The sequence below is a fragment of the Cyprinus carpio genome, chromosome A12, assembly GCF_018340385.1.
Source record: "Cyprinus carpio isolate SPL01 chromosome A12, ASM1834038v1, whole genome shotgun sequence".
Classification (NCBI taxonomy): domain Eukaryota; kingdom Metazoa; phylum Chordata; class Actinopteri; order Cypriniformes; family Cyprinidae; genus Cyprinus; species Cyprinus carpio.
In genome coordinates this window covers 2,782,815-2,794,823 of record NC_056583.1, presented here as the reverse complement: position 1 = coordinate 2,794,823, position 12,009 = coordinate 2,782,815, and the positions used below count along the sequence as shown (strand labels likewise).

General features: G+C 33.4%; 1 protein-coding gene across 1 annotated transcript; it reads right to left on the bottom strand.

The window, feature by feature from the left end:
- Positions 1 to 582: 582 nt before the first annotated feature.
- Positions 583 to 10,618, bottom strand: LOC109058339 (matrix metalloproteinase-25-like). The gene is made up of 10 exons (XM_042767143.1): positions 10,320 to 10,618; positions 7,170 to 7,302; positions 6,676 to 6,820; positions 6,281 to 6,570; positions 5,666 to 5,842; positions 4,328 to 4,421; positions 3,629 to 3,711; positions 3,037 to 3,189; positions 2,663 to 2,950; positions 583 to 1,662 (listed from the first exon to the last, which is right to left on the bottom strand). The coding sequence occupies exons 1-10, from the start codon at positions 10,425 to 10,427 to the stop codon at positions 1,409 to 1,411; spliced, it is 1,725 nt and encodes a 574-aa protein (XP_042623077.1). The 5' UTR covers positions 10,428 to 10,618; the 3' UTR covers positions 583 to 1,408.
- Between the last annotated feature and the right edge of the window lie 1,391 nt (positions 10,619 to 12,009).

Sequence of the window (12,009 nt, the reverse complement as noted above, 5' to 3'; positions counted from 1 at the left end):
TAATGCGTTGCTATGGGTTACGTATTGCTTTGGACTTGACTGAAGGACTGACGTTCTGACACCGCAAGCTTCATGCTTTCTTATCTCCACTCTATGCTGCAATTATTCTGTTCATTGTACATATTAAATACAAGAAGTTTATATCAGTAGTCCTATATTCATAACTGTGGCCACAAAGTCTGTTTACAATGTATACCATTGTAACATGTTTACATCAGCCAGTGTCTGTATACAGTGTGTGCATATAAACAGTACACACAGAGAAAGTGTGTAACAGATATACATACATCATACATATACTACTTTTACTCTCTGCACAACTCTGTACACACTGAATTGATTTTTAAAAACTTTAATGTACTTGAAGTATACATTACAAAACATACATTCCTGTAGGAAAAAAACAAACAAAAAAAAACCTTATTTCAGCTAGCAGCCCACGTTACATTTCGAATTTTCATTGTATTAAATTAACTAAAAACTGCAAAACTGCAAAAAAATAAAATAAATTATATATATATATATATACATATACACACACACACACACACACACACACACACACACACACACACACACAAAATAATAAAAACTGCATAGACATTTAAAAGAAGAAAAATACAAAAATAAGAAAATAATTGATCTTTCTATGTATTTGAACATTGGATGCATCACATGGTTTTGAATTGCAGGAAAAAATGTTTTATATACAGGTACGTTTTGTTTTTCAAAGAAATAGTAATGCAATAGTACTTTCATTTCATGAATTATGCTCTTTGAATGAGGCTTTTTCGTCATTATGATATCAGGAGGATTGCATCACTTGTTTCAATTGGATTTATATGAATTTAAGAAATTTTAGACCCAGACAAAAAAAATCAAGGTATGACCCACATCCTTATCAAAATTCCCCAGCAAAATTAGTTCCCGGCCTTGTGAACTTATGCGATGACCCTAGACAATGCGCTGAAGTAGAAAACCTCTGCCTGGCTGTGTGTTAATGCCCCCATGTGGATCCTACTTGTCATTACAGCTAAAGATCATAAAAAATACATACAGCAGGGGTCAACAACCTTTTGGCCATGAAGGGCCATTTTTAATTTTTCTGGCTAACCACTGTGCCAACAATGCCCAACCCCACAGAAGGCATTTTTAATTCATGCTGTATTTATACAGTTCCATTAATTTAATTTCAGCCTCTTTATTTCAACTTTATCCTAAAATAAGCTTAAAATAATTCATTTCAATATATTTATACATTAAAGTTGCATAGATCAAAACATAAAACTGTCTTTTACCATGTGAAGCTACTTTTAGTACTATGTGGAAATCAGATATCACTTTATGTGCTTTGAGAGTGTCTGTAAAAATAAGTCTGATGACTCTCGTCTTGTTTTTGCAAGTGGCCCTATACAAGGACTCCTGGATAAAACAGTAATACGATGAACAGTAACCAGGATGAAGCACTCATTTGTAAGACTCCGTTCAGGTCACAGTAACATTCTCCTCCTTTGTGACGTGGATTGGCAGGAAGTTTGGTTGGAGTCGGTTCAGGACACATCATCCAGTCGACTGCTGTTGATTTCTGACTGACATTGTCTTGGTCCAATCCTCCGTTCTTCAGAATCCAATACGAGTTGTTCTTGAAGAAATAGGCATCTCCTGAGAGGTTAAGAAATTAATTGTGAATAAAATGCTTTAGGATTGCATACAAAGTTGGAGAAATGTTGATTAAAATAGTGAAATTAAAACAGTTAAATCTAGAAAAAAATAAAATAATAATAATATTAATAATAATAATAATAAAAAGTTCACCCAATATTTCTGTGCAACCTACTGCATACCTGCATTGTGTAATTCTACATTAAATATTTTAATGCTACATGGTTTTGTCGCTTGACATTATCAGACTGAATGTTTACATTTACTTTTCAAATAGCGAGTGAAGAAGATAATGTTAAAACTTGTGGTTGATATTCATTCCGCATAATTTGTTATGCTGGACATGTAAGATCAAGCAGATCGCATTGCATTGTGTGTTTCTATATTTTGACTATACCTTTAATGTACTTTTAATACCATTTTAAAGTGTCATTAATGTAAAATACCAAAATAAATTATGTTTCTAATTGTGTTTTGACAGTTTAGTCGAATAATTGAATAACCAATGACAGACAAAGCAGAAACCCAGTAAAAGAGATTCAGCTGAAAGACAAATTTATTCTGACTTTAATACAGACATATGAATATAAATATATTGTCTATATTTTAATTGAAGATATGTCATAATAGCAACACTATTTACAGAAAGATGAAATGTACATCTAACTCAATAAATTATTGAATAATAACTCCATGAATTACAGTACAATATGTATTACATTAAAAAATAAAAACAATTTGTAGACAAATCCAGAAACAAGTTAGCATTTTCCAGGTTTTCCTCAAGGGAACCATGCAAGGTGATGCTAACTTTTAGATTGGCCTTCAAAAAAATGTCAATACTGCGGCGCTCTATTCTGAACATAGTCTCATTGACTGCTACAGATTGATTTGAGTGGTAACAAAGGAAGCCATATTAAATAATAGGCCAAAATAATAATAATAATGTGGCAGCCTAGCTGAAAATGCACTTTAGGTAAACAGACTTTCTCTACATTACCGTCTCCCCAGGTGATGATATCATCGGGGTTACTGGGAGCGCCCTTCCAGAGGGAGGTGTTTCTGGGATAACCTGTGTCTGGACGGCGCTTCTCTGTCCCAGTGCCATCAGAGAACCTCCAGAACTCTCCACCACTGAAGATGTAGGTTTTTCCATTATGAGCCCAAATAAAGGCAGCGTCCACCTTCCTCACCTCGCTTCCGTCATGAGAGATCAGCCCCCAATCTGACAGCGGACGTGGGTAGCCAGAAATCGCCATGGTGTCTTTAAATACCCAGTACTGTGAGCCTGTGTGGGGAAAGTTACACATTCACTTACAGAAATTAGACGGATTTGTCCTTGTTTTGTGCCCAAATTTAGTAAAAAAAACTAACCTATAAAGAAGATGATTCTGCTATCCGTTTTTCTTTCATAAACTGCATCTATCTTGTTAGTGCCAGGAGGAAGACCGATCCAGAAGTTTTTTATGAGAGCCGGGTGAAAGGACACAAGAGAACCGGATCGCTGGATTCGCCAGAAATATGGACCTAGAGCAAAAGGAATGAAAAAAAAAAAAACTAAATGTTCTTCCACATTTGTGACAAATTAACTAAATGCAAGACACTACAAGCAAATCCAGTGTTTATCGTCAGTTCTGAGATTTTGGGCTATTTTGCTTCCCTAATTTGTCTTCTTTCAGACATATTTAAGTGTTTCTTTATTGCACTTTATCTATTTGCATCTTTACATTTCTGTTAATGGATAATGGATCAATTGCATATGCAATCATTACATTTCTGAAAACTTCTAATAATCCTGTGATTAATCAGCTGGAGAAAGCATGGTGATATCTATTAGTTGAAATTTTTACTCTGTTCACCTATAGTGTCTTGCATTAAAACGGCAGGTTTAAATCTTGGCTTTTAAGATGATCAACTAGATCTGCCTTGCAAAATCTGTGCATTTGTAAGAATAGTCACTGGATACCTTTAAAAAAGAAAACGTCTCCTCTGATGTTTGCCACTGCATCAAAACCTCCTTCACAACGATTCTGGACTGATGGATCAGGTCTAGATAAACAGAGAGGTCACTTTTAATTTGTTGTTTTTGAGTGCTGGAGAAGTTCCACACTGTGTATCCACACTACTGTGCAAAAGTTTGGGGTGTCTTTGAAAGCATTCTCTTATGCTCAACAAGGGTGCATTTATTTGATAGAGTAAAATCTGTAATATTCTGGAATATTATTATAATTTTAAACAGTTTTCTATATGAATATATTGTAAAATGTAATTTATTCCTGTGATGTAAAGCTGAATTTTCAGCATCATTACTCCAGTCTTCAATGTCATATGATCCTTAAATCATTGTAATATGCTGATATATATTATCACTGATATATATATATATATATATATATATATATATATATATATATATATATATATATATATATATATATATATATATATATTATTAACAATTGTATTGCTTCGTATTTTTGTGTATTTATTTTTTATTTTTTTCAAAATTCTTTGAAGAATAGAAAGTTCAAATGAACAGCATTTAATTAAAATCTAACTGTCAGTTTTGATCAGTGTAATGCAGCCTTGCTGAATAAATGTACAGTTTCTTACTGACGCCAAACATTTGAACGGAAGTGTTTGTGTCTTGGTAAAAATGACTCACTGTAATGGTACTTTGGGCTGAGGTGGACTTGGTGGTTTTGGCAAGTTTGGTGTGGGATGATTTGGGGATGGTGTTGATGAGCTACTCTTCCTTCCTGCCAAAACACAAACCAAAACCACAGTGAAAACTTTAGATATGATCAGCTCCTGATAAACTGGAAAAAATTGGTTTACAGACAATGAAATATGATCCAAGCCTAATCTAATAAATGAAAAATGAGTTACACTTTTTTATTAAATTTTAAATTCTTGGCACATCTTCTTATATAAAATGATAGTTTAATAACAAAGAAAAAAAAAGGTTTTCAGTTTTTCAAATAAAGCTATTGAATGATTTCAGAAGACTTGAAATCTTCCATGGATCTTCCAGGTTTGAAATGACATGAAAGTGACCACAATATTCTTTTCTGCATGAACTATTTCTTTAAGTAGAAATTACAGTTACCTGAGCATAGGGATGTAATGATTTACTCAACTCATGATGCGATACAATTCACAATTCTGATTTCACAATATGATATATATATATATATATATATATATATATATATATATATATATATATATATATATATATATATATATATATATATATATATATACTGCACATTTATTTGTGTCAAATAACTAAACTAAACTTAAACACAAAAACAAGGCAAGACTCATATAAACTCCCATCCCCAACGGTATCGTGATTCTTTAACATCTCAACTGTTTGGAATCATCACATATTTGTATCGATTTTCAACTGGTTCGGGGCGCATCATTACATCCTTACCAGAGCAGGTAACCAGGGGCGCCTTAAGATAACCAGAGGCTCCTGGACTACAGCATCATGGTAGGCCCCCCTAACCTTGATCGTTTTTTGTTTGTTTTTTCTTCCTGACAATTATATATGTCAAATTATATATATATTTTTTCTAATTGATATGCTAGTTAACATTTACAACATTGTTCTGCATAAATGTGAATATACTGTAAGTGAATATGCGAATTCACTCTTTGCCAGAATGTGGCACTTGTGGAACTGCAGAATTATCCACCTTATTTTTCAATGCGGAAGTAAAAAGTATTTTACAGCTAAAAATAGCTGGAAACGGATGAGACCTGAAGCCAGGCACATAAAATTGATAAATGGCCATGCCCACTCTTACGGAAAATATAGCTGAAAGTGAGTGTGTGAGTTTGTTTACAGAATGCTGTTGTCACTGTTGCAAACTCCCATATATTCAACAAATATAATGTTCCAGCAGCCAGTAGGCCCCTGGGCTTCAGCCCGTTAAAGCCTGTGTGTTAGTGCACCCCTGCAGGTAACTAAAGCTTATGAACATGCTCCTACCATATATCGACTGAATGGCATAACGATCATCTTCTGGAAGATTGTAGGATGCAATATCACCAACAGGACCCTGGTAGTATGGCCTCATGATGGACGGATGAGAAGAGGAATGAGAGAGACCCAGGGCATGACCAAATTCATGCACAGCCACCGCAAACAAATCAGTGCCATTGTCATCTAAACAAATTGAGAGAATAAGAAGAGTGGCTCTTCATTTATTTGTAAGAACATTTATAAGCAGGTGATTAATCAATTGAGGCCACTTTTGGCTACTTAAAATCAAGACAGACTTCATAAGACACTATTATCTTCTGTAGAGCTGTTCTACAGCTTAAATTGAAATGGTTTAATAAATTATCAATTTGACGACATTAACACTTATTTTCCTAATTATTAATGTAAAGTTGCTTTGAAACAATCTATATTTTAAAGTGCTATAGAAATAAATGACTTAAGCTATAATTTAAAGCATTTTTCTTCTGTGGAATAAATGCTAATTCCTAAATGCAAACAAAGTCCATTTGCAAAATCATTGAATTTGATTAATTCATAAATATTCTGTATCCTTTGAGACTGTCATTCATTAATCACTAAATATTTAGTGAAGCCTTATACCTATGTATGTCCAGCTCTCCTCATCATCAAAATGTGTATCTCCAGCAACATCAGCCTCCCCTGGGAAGAAGGCATGAGCAAGTGTCCCTCCCTTCCCATCGAATGGATACCCGTCGTCATGGAGCGAGCGAGCAAAAGAGATCTTGATATCAGCTCTGTCCTGCTCACTTGAGGATGTAGCATGAAACTTGAGGTTGGTGACATCACTCCAGGCTTTGAGAGCATAGGTCATTATAGTGTCCACTTCACTGGGTTTGAGGAATGGAGGGAGAGATGGGTAATTCTGGACGCTAGGACAAGAAAGAGGGGAAAAAAAATAAGTCAGTGGCTGCACATTTAAAAGGGTTATTGTATACGATTGTTTCAGTGACCATTGTTTATCTAACAATGCAGACCTCCACGTGAGGTCAGACGTTTTCCAGCGAAGCCCAGTGGTTGCATATCTTCTCTTCCTCCTCCGCTTTTTTAGCTTGTCCTCAGACCCTATAATGTCTGGCAGTGAACACCGTGGTGTGTTCATCAGTTTCAGTGTGTCACTGTCTAGAGAAGCACAGGACAGAAGGTCCCAAATCAATATATAGACTTCAGAGATAGAGAGCCTAATGCAGTATGTGAAATAAAAACCCATATGGGGAGGAGAGACAATGAATAATTCTTTCTAATGTATTGTCCAAACCATTTACAAGCCACCAACTACAGCATGAAAAAGTCTAAATCTCTTCATTACACTTGCATTTATGAGGAATTGAAAACATAGTGTTTTGATTTAATTTGATTTGAAAAAAGTAAAAAATAAAAAAATACATTGCAGAAAGAAAAGGGGAAAAAGCATGGAAAAAAACTTGTGAACCAATGCTGTTAGACCATTTCCTGCATGTATTGCATTTACCGAGTTTGCCTGTGTCTTTGAGGCCAGCGAAACGCTGCATTTCTTTGATGGCTCTCTCAATGCCTTCTTTAGTCTGCAGCTTTCCTGTGCGGGGGTCCGGAGGGGACAGGTATCCATACCTGCTCAACCAGTCCTAAGAGAAACCACACGCTAAAAATGTTAGTTTTACTTACCAAAGGCAAAAAATTATATTATATATTTATTTGATTTATATAAATTACAAAAATACATTCTCAAAAAGGATGTGTTAATTATTAACATCATTGTTATAAATTTTGTGTTGGTTAACAAGTCATTATTTCTCTGGCGCCTTAACTTTTTATTGAATATCGCTTGCTTGGAAGTCAAGTGATTGATTTTATATGATACTAAAGACTTTCAAAATGTCTTTTGCCAAGTTTGTGATAATTAGTAGAAGGTCAAAGTGCAACATAACTAAGAGGAAAGCAAATTTGCAGTAGTTATGATGTGTGTCCCGTATTTCTGTTGATTGAACTAGCCATGCCGCTAATTATGAATTAATCATTATTTTAAGTCATATGAATCATGTGAAGCATTCCTCTGTCAGTAAAACACTTATTGAGAGGCTAACTTTGAGGAAAATAAGCTGTGTCAAGAATAAGCGGTCATTCGCACCAACAGTAGCTATTTTAATTAAAACTTCCCTTACCAAAAAGTAGTATGATTCAAGTTTATTTTATTAAGTATACTTAAGTAAAGCTCAAGTATATTTTTAAGTATACTTTATGTAGCAAGTATACAAATATCAGTGTTCCAGTAGTGTACTGTTTCAATACTCCTTGGGACTAAATTGGCCCACTTTCTAGTATATAAAAGTATACTTTTAAGTATACTTTAAGTATAACAGTAGCAAACTTTGAGTACACAACTAGTTTACCTCTATGTCTGTAGTTTGTACTGCAATTATACTGAAAGTGAACTTATAGGTATACTGATAGTTTACTAATTAAATACTTTGTACACTTTGAAGTATAGTCTCAGTAAACTACTAGTTTAGTAGTTTTTTTTACAAGTATACTCATAAGTTTTCTTTAAGTGAACTTTACATCATACTTTAAGAATACTACTCTTTCCCTATATTTAGGTTTTAATTTGTATATATTTTGTTATATGAATATCTGAACATACAAAACATCCAAAGAAAGAACAGGGTATCTGCTTGTAAACAAAAACATTTTATTCTAGCTTCATGCATTCTTTTTTTAAACACTTTAATGTGGGTAAGTTTCATAAAAAAAAGTAAAGAAATAACATTTTGAACAAAAAGCTGAAAAAAGACTATGAATTAGACTCATAATGATAATCAAAACGTATATGGAGTCGACCAACACCCCAAAGCTTGACTATAATTATTACCTCTTCATCGGTCGACATTTTATTCCATAACGTTGTGGTTTTGATGCTGTTTCATGTCAGATGATCGTGTTATATTACATGTGTTAGTATCTGTTGTTTCTTTTTCTTCTTCACTTGTTTTTTTTTTTTTTTTTTTGGAAATTCTGTGCAGAAGATGTGTACTAGCGCCCTCTACCGTATAGCAATGAAAACACAGATTCTAGGAGCACAAGTATAGCTCAAATATATTTAGACTTTTTGTAAGTACAAGTATACTTAAATGTCATTTTAAGTATATTTCTGAGAAGTACATAAAGCCCATTTCTAAGAAGTACATAAAAAGTAAACTAAAAGTATACTTTCCTATTTTTAGTTTAAAAAGACACATACTGCCGACTACGCTGTTCGCTGAAGAACATGAGGAAAAGCGTCCGTTACCATACTTGGCAAATGTCACGACTTTCACTTTTCTTTTCACTAATAGCACACTTGAATAAACTTCTTTTTTGTAAGGGTTACGTTTCTTTCTTATTTTTCTTCCAATCGTGAATATCTACTTGATCAGCATTGTTTTGTACCATTTTGTTGATTTTTGCTGTTTAACATCCTCTTTAAAAATGTATTTAAAAAAAATTATAATTTTTTTGCGGTTTTCGTGCCATTTTTAAAAGGTTTAAAATGCGTGACACCTTCGTTCTGCTCGGTGTTGGTGTCACTGATCGTTTGGTCCTTAAGTCTTACTGTAAAGACATTTGTAATCGTTATACTCAAGATAATTAATTGAATTTAACTTTTAAGTTTTTTTTTAACAAAAAAAGGAAAAAAACAATAGTCTTCTTCCATGTGTCAGTGTCTCATAATTATTATATGCAAGTCCTTTTGAAAAAACGCAGGGCGTGTTCTTTTATATAGCTATATAAATATATATATATATATATATATATATATATATATATATATATATATATATATATATGACAGATGCGTGTCATGTATATATATATATATATATATATATATATATATATATATATATATATAAATATGACAGATGCGTGTCACATATATATATATATATATATATATATATATATATATATATATATATATATTATATATATGACAGATGCTTCAAACTGTGAGATTTCCCGCAGTAATATGCGTTCATGGATGGAAGTGAGTTATTGCTTTTGCTAGAGTTTCTGCATTGCATAAATTGTCATCCATAAAAACTGAAAAAATAAATTTAATAAAATATCTAAACACACTTTTTGCCTTAAGAGGGCTAACACACTTGTTGACTTAAAAGTAACACAAAATGTGCTGTCCTTATCTAGACACCAGTTAAAGAATTTCCAACCCATCAGTTTTAATAATTTTCAAGTGTAACTGTCCAATTAACAGTTTGAACTATTTAAAGGTCATTTAAAGGGTATTTTGTTCATTGTACATTTCAGTTAATGGACAAATTAAGAGAATTGATTTGACTACAGTTGCATATAATCATAAATATAAGGTATGAGTCCACAATTTAAGATCATATTCATATCGTGTAACACATTTTGGCCCCTGCATTCCCCTCTTCTCTTCTTCTCTTCAAAAAATCCTAGAAATTCCACTGACTAATATTATTTAAATCTGGCAAATAGGGATTTTCCACACGTAAAATTATGCTCACATGTGTACATCAAGAACAATACAACCCAAACCCACTCAGGATATATGGCACAATGTTTGTTTTCCTATTTATTAAAATGTTTAACTTATAGTAATGCAGAGTAAAGCTCATCTTACCACACCCCGAGAGTACTGGTCCAGCATCGGAGCCAAATCAGCCGGAGAGACAAACACAAGCACAATGCAGGTCAGGTAAACCAACCAAAGATATCCTGAGAAAGTCATCTGCCTGGACGGAATAAAATTAAATAAACAGCTGCAGACAATCAAAAGGATCTGCTTTTTTTTAGGTTAATGTAGCTCTTGTTTTCTCATACCGTTATATGCGTTTCTCTTGCTACTTCAGTTTATCTCTGTAAGGACTGCAGGGCAGAGACCAATCAATGAGAAGCGTGCTCTCTCTCTCTCTCTCTCTCTCTCTCTCTCTCTCTCACTCACTCTCTCACTCTCTCACTCTCTCTCACACATCTCTGTTTGTCTATTATGAAAAATCTCTATAAGAATATCTTACTCTCACAAGTGAGCATTACTTTTGTAAAACAAACACTGCAATAATTGCAAACCAAAAACTTAATGTGTATTTTTTTTCTTTCATCAGAAATATTTTATAATTCCACTTTTATAAACATATCACTTACAAAATCAAAATCAATACTGAAAATACATTATGTGCTTTATTATAATCCTGTCATCAATGAGATGAAACAGTGGCAGGGAGAAAAGATCACAGTGGACCAGGAAATTTACGTGTGTGTGTGTGTGTGTGTGTGTGTGTGTGTGTGTGTGTGTGTGTGTGTGTGTGTGTGTGTGTGTGTGTGTGTGTGTGTGTGTGTGTGTGTGTGTGTGTGTGTGTGTGTAAAGTAACAAGTTAGAAGACTGACTTTAGTTGAAGTTGAATGCCCCAGTGTATTTAACAGAAGTTCAGACATCTGATGATGATGCAAAGTAATGCTGTTTTCTTGTCATGGGACAAATTTCAACACACTGCTCAAGGTATATCAGACACATAAACGTGTGGTAAATGATGCAAAACAGGACTTCGATTAGCAACATCATTCCAAGACAGCTGTTGTTCATAAAGTATGCTGATATCGAGGTGTGGTCACATTTACCGTTGCTTGGCAAAGGCTGGTGAGGGTAATCGTGTCATTTCAATAGGAATCCGCATGTTCATGAGTTTTGCATGGGGTGAAAAAGTTCCCCACAAAGATTTTGCTCATGTTCAAGCTGGTCACTCAGATTCACCTCACGGACCAAGAGAAACAGCTTGGTTTGAAAATGACTTCTGTGTGAGCTGTTCACAACTGAAAATGGATTTTTTTTTGACTGTGAAATTTAATTGGAATATTACTAATGTGACCCCACATTGATATTGTTTTTATATAGCAGTTCAATAAATGGTGAGTACTGACTAATTTACATTTTGCACACAATATTGCCAAATTTTCAAGCCCATCCATGCAAAATCAATTATTTAGTTGAGTGAATAATATTCTGACTCACTCAAAGTAATCACTTGTCTATGGAATCTTTTTTTCATCCATGGTCTATATATATATATATATATATATATATATATATATATATATATATATATATTATATATATATATATATATATATATATATATATAGTTCTGAATGACTTTCTGGATACAATTCTGAGTTTACATCTCATAATTCAGAGTTTATATTTTGCAGTTCTTCTCTGCAGTTTTTCTTTGATCTGAATTCTATTTTATCTCACTATTCTGACCTTGTAATTGTGACATTTTATATATTAGTTTATATCTTGCAATTCTGAGTTT

Bases quoted from the DNA above. Each gene is read 5' to 3' on its own strand.
- LOC109058339 (XM_042767143.1), bottom strand. From the start codon at position 10,427: ATGACTTTCTCAGGATATCTTTGGTTGGTTTACCTGACCTGCATTGTG. The intron at 2,951-3,036 runs GTTAGTTTTTTT...TTCCCCACACAG, and splicing joins CAGAATCATCTTCTTTATAG to GCTCACAGTACTGGGTATTT. The intron at 1,663-2,662 runs GTAATGTAGAGA...TTAACCTCTCAG, and splicing joins TATCATCACCTGGGGAGACG to GAGATGCCTATTTCTTCAAG.